Below are 10,065 nucleotides of genomic sequence, written 5' to 3'. Positions count from 1 at the left end.
GACACATCAAAACAGGCAGCTCAGTGTAGCCCGGCACAACAACACCAAATTTATTCTGACTGCTTATCCTATCACTTAATTCTTCCGCAGCATCTACTTCCTCTTTGCCAGACAACACAACATGTAGGTTACACAAACCACGCAGTGGAACTCGGTTGAAAGCAGTGTCTTCAGTTCCTGAACCCACAGTCAAGTTTGTACAACCACTACGGGAATTTCCGTGACGTCAAGTGGTTGGCTGTAAGTTAGCTGAACAATCCGGGCGTAAAAAAGTGTATGCTTCGGCTGATCATACGTCAATTTTGTTGACAACACAGAGTCGTCAAAAGACACGTCATTATTTGAAACTGAACGGGAAGGTGGGGTTGGAGTTAGGGGAGAGGATGGGAGAGGGACAAGGGTCACAATTAATGCATCAGCCTCCCTGGCGTCGTGAAAGTTTTACGGAACTTTAAATTAATGACCGTGAATTACGCCAGCCAGTACCGCCAGGCACTGAGGTGGTTTTTTTTTTTTTTTTTTTTTTTTTTTTTTCGGTGCAACGCAAAACTGACCAACTTTTTAACTCAGGGACTGCGGTGCCAGCGCACGGACGGAAGACTTAACTTCAGTCCTCAGTGGCGTTCAAGTTCGTCAGTAGTACACTGACACACACACACACACACACACACACACACACACACACACACACAAACACTGACATTGACGCACACACCGACACACACACACACACTCAGACACACACACACACTGACACACACACTGTGACACACACACACACACACATCATTAGAGGCAAACACCTGGATTGGGGGTGGTAGGCAAGTGAGTTACCGGGGGGTGGAGGGGGGGGTGGGGGTGGCCGCGACAACCGATCAGTCGAAAAAAGGGATCAAAGTAAAACAACAACAAAAATAACTCAATATCAGCATCTTAATTGACAGACAGTGAACAATCCAGCCTCCCTGCGTAGTGCAGCGACTGACACACACTGCTGTGAACATTCCTCAGTTTTAGCATTATGTAAGTTCACCAACACTTACGGCTTTCTCCAGAGAACTGCAAAGTGATGGATTCAGCTAGTTCTGCGCTGCATGTTCAGTCGCAGTTGGCACCTAATTGATGCGCGCGTGCGCGCGCGCACACACACACGCACACGAGTTGTACACAAGATTTGGGGAGGAGCAGGGAGAGGGGGGCGAGAATGGGAGAAAGGAAAGGGAAGGCCAGAGGAGGAGAGGGGGTGGGGCGGGAAGGAGGGATCAACGAGGAAGACGTCAGTAGTGGGAATAGCCGTGTTACTAATAATAAATACCGCATGTTTAAGAGAGGGGTTTTCATTGGCTACAAGTTCTCTGTGACCTGCATCGCGCATTGTTATTGGCTTAGCTTGGGGCCTAAATTCACATTGTATTGGGGAGGCACAAGCAGACGATGCATTTTTCCATGGAGAAACCCGCATGTGAGCTTGCCAGAGTTCGCGGATATTAATCCTGTGACCAACTGATCCACCTTTCCTCTTCATCATCAACGGTGCGTGTTACATAAATAGGAGATGGCAAGCTATCAATGCACGGAGTATATACTTATCATGAAATATGATACGAGAGCATGGGATTCATGAAAACGAAATGCAGTCATGGTGTGGGGGAGGGGGAGATGACTCAGTTATAACATACCTTGTGAAAGCGGCTGATTCACAGGTTTCTGTCAGCTACTTGTTGCAGTTCGATGAGTGTTCTTGAACAAAGTAGATGCAGTGGAAGCGAACGTTTCTGTAGTCAAGTCCAGGGTTTAGGGCAACAGGCATCCGACGTCAGATCATTTTGGATAATAAACCTTCTGACTTGTACATAATGAGTATTTAGCCAGCGATCGGCTATCTTGTCGTCTGCTAAGTGCCAGAGTGTGATACAGATCTTGCACACAAACGTTTTTCTTTATCTCGTGGGGAACATGTTTAGTAGTCGACATTTTCATGTTTAGAGTGAGGATACGGAAAGGCAGATTTTGATGTGGGTGTTACAAGGGAAAAAAATAAAACGAGCAGAAAGCAACGCAGGTATTCATTTTAATTTTTCTACCAGTGTTTTGACCGCTAAGAAGACATTGCTTCACGCACCAGTGCTTATGGCGTTGTGGTAGCGTGCGTGCAAGCCTTGACATTTCGACGCTTGGAAAATCCGAATTACTGAATAATGTGTTATATTTTGACAAAACTGGTGTGCTGACGAGTATAGTAAGTAGATAAATATTGTTGAAATTCTTGACTCTTCGAAAGTTGGCTGCCTTTCGGGAAGAACACTGGAGAAACCTAACAGACTGACAGAAAACTTTGTGGTGTGGTGTGCAGCGCTTAGTTATCTACCGTTCGATCCTTTTCCTTTCCCAGCTTGTTTGTCAGTTGTGATGGTGGTCATGTAGTTTTTTTCACGTTTCTCTTTCGTAATGCCGGATCAGTTTTTGTAGAAAGTTAATGGTTGTCGGGAACATAGCTTGATCATGTAAATTACGAACTGAAGTTTGCGTGCTGAAATGCTTGCAGTTCGGAGAAGCAGCAACGTGTGTGTGTGTGTGTGTGTGTGTGTGTTACATTATATTGGGATTATAATGCATAGATGGAGATTGCATATTGCATGTGAATCATAATTTTACATTTGCAGGCAGCAAAAGTTTAACTTTGAAAGAAAAAGTGAATTGAATAAAATTATATATAAGCATCAATTTTGAACCAGCACACCCAAAAAATGATGTGCTTCATTGACCGAAGCTCAGCAACCTAGTATAATGAAAATCATAACTAGTTTATGACCAGCATCTTAATTTTTTTTTATACTAAGATTGTTTATTACAAATTGATAATCAGTAATTAAAGAATATATTAAGTACTGACTGGTCACACATATTATATTTATACACACCACCTTTTGTGCAGTATTTTCAACGACACAGCAGAATGGGGGGTCGGGGCGAAGGAGAGAGTGAGGCCATCGCCTTCATCCATGCAGCTGACGCAGCCTCCTGGGCCATCTTCCTGCAGAACAAGCTGCGCAGCGACAACTACCGCATTCTGTCCCACCTCCACCACGAGCCCAACCACAACTCCATTCCCGACCTCTTCTCTGGCAACCAGACCTGCGTCGTGCTGGTCTCCCCCTGCCTGCTGGAGCCACAGAACTCCGTGTTCTGGTCGAGGTGCGGCGAACGCTTTAACCACCGTACCCTGATCATCTTCCTGGGCGTGACACATGACGAGCTGCGGCAAAATCTGGGCACCACCATCTGTGCTCTGGTGCTGTCGCATCAATGGCTGTTCGTGGACGGTTCCAAGGAGGCCGTCAGCAATGCGTTGATCAAACTGATTGAGGTGTATGAGTCGTCGGTGTGTTCCTCCGGACTTGATGTCTGTGGGGAGGGGGATGGGGAGGGGGAGGATGGGGATGGGGAAATGGACGATGTCTACGACACGCCTCCCCGCCCCCGGCAGCTGAACAGTGTCATGAGAGTGATGCCTGAAGTGATATATGAGGTTAGTGTTTATGTGTGTGTGTGTGTGTATCTGTGAGTGTGTAGTGTGTGTGTGTGTGTGTGTGTTACACCTGTGTCTGTGTGGCTATGTCTGTGTGTCTACTTTTGTCATTGACATTCATCCCATTTGTCTGCTTATAAGCCTTTGTAGTGCTCTGTGTTGTAAACCATTATTTTTTTTTCACATGCTGGTATTGCCTGGCATGTGGTTATATATATATATAAAGTTTTACTGATTTGCATGTGGATTTTTTTTCCTGTTTGATATCATTGTACATATTAAGTACATTTGCTGGAGCTTAGTATGTGTCCTTTTTATCTAGACTATTGTAAAAGAAGAAGATGTATTGTAATTGAGTGGTATGTATTTATCATATATTAGGGATATATGCCTGTTGCCAAACTGTAAAATAGACAAGGCAAAAGCATGGATGATCTAAGTAAGAATATTCGAAAGAAAGAAAACGTTTGAAAGCTGAAGCATCATGATCATGAGAAAATCTATTGTTATGTCCCCTTTAATTTGTTGGATTGAAAATAAAAAGTATACATTGCTCCGTGCTAATATTTATTGTAATATGGCAGATAGGTGATGGCTTTATGCGGTTTGTGGTTATCTTGTTGTTGTTGCTCACTTCATTACCTGTGCTGCATCGTTGGCATGATCAATGACCAGTCCTGGCTGTCGTTGTGCAGAACGATGGTCGCGATGTGTGGGTTTTGATGGAGAGAGAGGCGGACGGAACGCTTACCATGGTGACAGAGAGTGACAGCGGACCCTCACGGCACATCTTCATGAAGCGTGTGGTGGCATCGCTTTACTTAGCCACGCTTCCTAGTCAGTGCAGTTGTTTTTTTTTTTGTTTTTTTTTAAATTCTTTTTTTAATTTTTTTAAAGAAAACTTATATTTAACTACACATACTTTACTAGTGCAGACACCGGCAGGGTGTCCAATTCCTGTCCTGTGCAAACTACTATCCGCCTATGCGGAGAAAACGAATGCAGTTATGGCCGATAATCTCCCGGGAGTAGGTTACCTCCCCGCTTTATCCCTAACTACCTTCCTCTTTTTCCGGCAGCCTTATAATTCTTCATTCATTGAAAATAGTATATATATATATATATATATATATGTACAGTTTGATTGATCATTTTCTTATTTATGAATTTGTTATACTGCCTACTTTATTTATTCATTAAATGAATGTTTTTACATTCTAACATATTATTCATTTACTTACTTAGTCGTTGGTTTTATGTCCATTCATTGGCATGATTTCTGAATGCTAATTTCAGAGTGAATTTTCTTTTGTGATGCAAATCTCCTTTACATAATAGTAGCATGTTATAATATGATCAGTTCTGTTTTTCTCTTTCTGTTTACGTGGTCTTTTCCCTGCAGTGATAGTCATTTGTTTGTGTATTTTTGTTTTGCTTTGACACATTTTGTTCAAGTGTTCTCGAATTACAGGTAACTTGCACTTGTGTACATATCATATGCAGACACACTGACATCACAGTGAAAATCCGAAACATAAAAGCAGTCAGTGTATCATTTGCCAAGACCCTTTTTTCCTTGTAGGGTGCCAGAGCTATAGCATTCCTTTCAAGAGAATACATGTTAACTCATTCATTAGCAGTGTTAAACCAATATTGTTTTTCATTCAGCTTCACTGGCACCAGTATCAATTGGAATTTGAAATAGAACATGATTATCTCTTCTCACATAGATTGGAATGAAGACCAAATCTATAATTATAATATAGTTATTTAGTTGTTTTATGCACCTATGTTCCTGTGTGTACTGTTGTGCATGTGCGTCAACAGTATGTACATTTTCAAACAAATTTGGTCTTGGTAAAAAAAAATTTAAAGATGTTTTCATCATTTCATCAGTTGATGAAAAACTTGTAAAGAAAACCCATAGCCCCCATGATTTAGATTTATCTCATGCATATATAAATTATATGTGGCAAAATCATGCTCTCTTTGGATCCTAGTTACCCTGCAAAGCTAACTAAACAAAATCACTCTCTTCATGCCATATTTTTTTTTCTGTTTTACTGAGATTCAGATCTGTTGTTGTCCCATGAATATCACAGCTAGCTTGATGAACTGACAGAATTTGGATCCTGTTGCACATGCACAAGCACTTACATGTGTACGCATACATGTCGAAAACCCTGTTGTATTTGTGTTAGTATATACATGATCTCCAATTCATGTTTATACCCATGATGTACTAATCCCTTCCGGTACTCCTTGTGACCCCAGTACACTTGGTAATAAAGATATATTCAGATTCCATTCTGATTCTAGTCTGTCGTCTCTTCCCGCATGAGAAGGAGGAGGAGGTGGAATTTTGTTTAATGTCCTGTCACACATATCGGTGATTGAAGACATTTTGTTAGAGTGTTAATGAATACAATTGAGTATTATTGTTTAGAAGAGGAATCTTTCCACGTGAGCTGTTCCATTGTTTCAGGTGACCTGGTGGGCAAAGTGGACTTCATGATTCTGTCGGAGGACGAGCACAACTTGGGGAGCGGAACGTTCCGCGTGCGCACAGCCATGGACCAGCTGCGATGCCTACTGGAGAAGGAGTCATCTCCCATGACGGTGCTGTGCAAGGCGATGGGTGTGTCAGGGTCAAGGTTGTCCGAGATGGAAGAGATGGACAAGATGCTGGCCAAGCGTTTGGCATTTTCACAGTTCCCCAAGGGACTGACGAATGTGTTGCAGCCGGATGACCAAAGTGCTGGAGGTACTTTATTTCTTCTTTTTTTTTTCTTTGTGTGTGTGTGTGTGTATGTGTGTGTGTGTGTGTGTGTGTGTGTGTGTGTGTGTGTGTTTGTGTGTGTTTTGCTTGTTTTGTTTTTAATGCTGGTTACTCTGATACTGATTTAATTAATTTTCAATTCTGTATATATATATGTGTGTGTGTGTTTGTGACAGTTCAGAGTAGTGGAAGCATGAACTTTTTTTTTTTTTTTTTTTTTTTTTTTGTGGCCTCAGTTGCATGCAGGTCATGGAGCACCAGCATTTTTTCTTCCTTTAGAAGCATGAACAAAACTTAATGAATTTTTGCATACATATGAACACACACACACACACACACACACACACACACACACACACACACACACACACCCTGCCCCACCCAACCAACCCTATCCCACCCCTTCACACCTCCCCTCCCCCACAACATTTTGGGTGACACCCCACATCCCCAGTTGTGATAAAACTGCTTCAGTTTCAATGTCAAGGAGATGTCAAAACATGCAGACCATTCCATCCATATTCGCAACACCACTTCTGCTTTCAAAAGAAAGAAAGAAAGAAAGAAAGAAAAAGAGGAAAACAAATCAAAACCAAACAAAACAGAAAACCCAACCTAGCATAAGTGTTTTAATTTACCTGGAGGTAAACCACCTGTGTCCATCAGATCAGGCAAGCAGTCAGTGGCCGACGCTGCTGCACTTTGCGGCGGAGTTCAACTTGACTCAGGTGTGCGAGGAGCTCCTGTGCTACCCAGGAATGATCCACGCCGCCTGTATGGAGAACTGCGACGGTGCCTTCCCCTGTCAGCTGGCCGAGAAAAACGGCTTCAGTGCCCTGCAGAAACGTCTGGTGCAGTTTGTGGAGGACATGAGTGAGTTGGCTGCAAGGGGGGAAGTTCAGTTTAGTTAGTTCAGTTCAGTTACTCAAGGAGGCATCACTGAGTTCGGACAAATCCATCTAACGCTACACCACATCTGCTAAGCAGATGCCTGACCAGCAGCGTAACCCAACACACTTAGTCAAGCCTTGAGGGAAGGAATACTGCTGTATCCTTTTGTTCTGCTTATGAATATTGTACTTATATCTATCTATCTATCCATCTATCTATATGTATATATATAATTAATGGGAAATTATTTACAGCTTAGTCATTTGTGAAGGACTATGACTCTCAAACTAGGAGGCAAAATTGCACTGGCTCTTAGTGCTGCAGTCTTGGGGGCTGGTTTGTCTTTGGGAACCATCCCAGTGCCGACTGTCCAAAAACACTCTTTGCCGAGAGAGTAGGGATGTAACGTGGGCAAGACACTCTCCACTATAATCAAATTCTAGCCCAGATAGTTTGGACAGCATTTGCCTCCTCTGCTGTTCTGATGGTCATAGTCGGACACAACTGACTATCATACATCATACACACACACACACACATATGTATATATATATATATATGTGTGTGTGTGTGTGTGTGTGTGTGTGTGTATACTTTTTAATAGTTATTTCACTTCAGTTTTAGTTTAATGTTTTATACAGAGAGACTGTCTTGGCCTGACCATTGTGCCAAGTTCAGGCATCTGTTTCCTTCCCCCCTCACCCCTCCCCACTACATAATTAAGATTTTTTTTTTTTTTTTTTTTTTTGACGCAGATGTGGTATAGTTTACGTGTATAATGTTTGTGTTCTATTCTTTATTCTGTAACCCAAAGTGCATCTTTTTTATTTTATTTAAAATTTTTTTTATTGTAGGGCTGCGGAGAAGTGCGGCAGACAGTGGGATCTCATTTTCAGAGAACCTGCCACCTCCCCCTTCCCCCCACACCTCTACGGGGCCATACTACGTCAACGAGAGGCCACCATCAGTCGACCTGCAGACTGCTGACGATGATGACGATAACGATTATATGGCCATGTCTCCTCCCCCATGTGAGTGGTGGAGTCTGTTGTTTCGCTGTGAAGCTTTTTGCATGTGCACATTTAAAAAAAAAAAAAAAATTTTTTTTTTTTTTAGGGGGTTGGTTTGCTTTTTGTAGTATTTATTTGCTTTCTCTGCTGTTCTGATGGTCATTATCAGAAATGACTGTCATACTCTCATGCTTCTGTGCTGTATTGCTGTTGTTGTTGTTGTGTTTCTCATCTTCCTTCTGTGCTTATTCTCAGCTTGTGTGGAGTGATGGCCTAGAGGTAACGCGTCCGCCTAGGAAGTGAGAGAATCTGAGCGCGCTGGTTCGAATCGCGGCTCAGCCGCCGATATTTTCTCCCCCTCCACTAGACCTTGAGTGGTGGTCTGGACGCTAGTCATTCGGATGAGACGATAAACCGAGGTCCCGTCTGCAGCATGCACCTAGCGGACGTAAAAGAACCCATGGCAACAAAAGGGTTGTTCCTGGCAAAATTCTGTAGAAAAGTCCACTTCCATAGGAAAAAGAAATAAAACTGCACGCAGGAAAAAATACAAAAAAAAGGGTGGCGCTGTAGTGTAGCGACGCGCTCTCCCTGAGGAGAGCAACCCGAATTTCACACAGAGAAATCTGTTGTGATAAAAAGGAATACAAATACAAATACAAATACAAATGTTGTTTTTGATTCTGAGTTAGATTCTGTGAGTAGCAAGCTTGTGTCAAAAACAAACAATCAATAAACAAACAAACAAACAAAAAACCCCCAAAACAAACCAAACCCCCAATACCCCCAGTATTGTCCAGCACCTTGTGATATTGCTTTGTCTAGAGCTACTGCTGTGCCAAAGTGAAAAAGACAAATGAATCGTTATCGTTTACAAAGAGTGTAAAAGAAGTGGCACATTTTGTTGTTCAAACGGAGCGGTAAAGACTGGGTATATTGTGGGGTCTTTGGGTTTGTTTTTGTTTTCCTTTCTTTGTATATGTTTATTTATTTATTATTATTTGTTATATACTATCAAAGACTGAACTAAAAGAAAAAAAAGGTAGATTTTATAATTTCACGTAAGTATGAAGCATATATCTGAGCAAGTGTGTTTGAATGTGTGTGTGAGTGTGTGTGTGTGTGTGTGTGTGTGTTTGTGTGTGTGTGTGTTGTGTGTCTTGTGTGTGTGTGTGTGTGTGTGTGTGTGTGCTTGTGTGTGTGTGTGTGTGTGTTTCTCTCTCTTTGTCTCTCTCTCTCTCTCTGTCCCTCTCTTTCATTCTCCGTCTCTGTCTCACTTTCTCTCTCTGTCTCTGTCTGTCTGTCTGTCTGTCTGTCTCTCTCTCATTCTCTCCCTCCCTCTCTTTATCTCTGTCCTCTCTCTCAATGTATCTTCATCTCTCTTGTATCGGCCTCTCTCCCTTTTTCTCCTTGTGGTCACAGTTTACTTTGCCATTGCTTTTTTCATGCGTAGTGAGCCTCCGCCTTGTATACCCTGGTTGTGGGTTGTTAGCATGTAGTGTCTCTTGCTTCATCAGCTTGCCATGGAGCGCTGTCATCGTATGTGGAGGTGGCTGATGTGTGGAAAAGTGAGGTGGAAAATCAGCAGGCTGAGCAGGCCCCCACGCCCTGCTGGAGGAAGGGGAACGGTAAGGGGCACTGAAGAGCGAGTTGTTGTGATGGTCATGATGAAGAGGGGTTCAAACCTGCAGATGCTGTGGAGTTGTGCGTGCTTGCTCTTCCGTGTATGAGAGAGAGAGAGCAAGAGGGAGAGAGTGTGTGCGGTATGCATGTGTGCTTTGATGCAAATTTTCGTGTGCTTGTGTGTACATGCTCTTGCGCAACACGTGCCCACACACGCAGATGCATGCACATAC

At 42.7% G+C, this 10,065-nt stretch overlaps 1 protein-coding gene across 1 annotated transcript in view; it reads left to right on the top strand.

The window, feature by feature from the left end:
- Window positions 1-10,065, top strand: part of LOC143280662 (uncharacterized) — a 63,283-nt gene that overhangs the window by 37,541 nt on the left and 15,677 nt on the right. The window contains exons 3-8 of the mRNA XM_076585395.1: window positions 2,936-3,529; window positions 4,225-4,366; window positions 6,015-6,293; window positions 6,975-7,181; window positions 8,054-8,230; window positions 9,727-9,837. Coding sequence (XP_076441510.1) covers window positions 2,936-3,529; window positions 4,225-4,366; window positions 6,015-6,293; window positions 6,975-7,181; window positions 8,054-8,230; window positions 9,727-9,837 — 1,510 coding nt within the window. The remainder of the gene's footprint in view (window positions 1-2,935; window positions 3,530-4,224; window positions 4,367-6,014; window positions 6,294-6,974; window positions 7,182-8,053; window positions 8,231-9,726; window positions 9,838-10,065) is intronic.

The sequence above is a fragment of the Babylonia areolata genome, chromosome 1 (genome assembly GCF_041734735.1).
Source record: "Babylonia areolata isolate BAREFJ2019XMU chromosome 1, ASM4173473v1, whole genome shotgun sequence".
Classification (NCBI taxonomy): Eukaryota; Metazoa; Mollusca; class Gastropoda; order Neogastropoda; family Buccinidae; genus Babylonia; species Babylonia areolata.
This window is presented reverse-complemented; position numbering and strand designations above follow the sequence as displayed.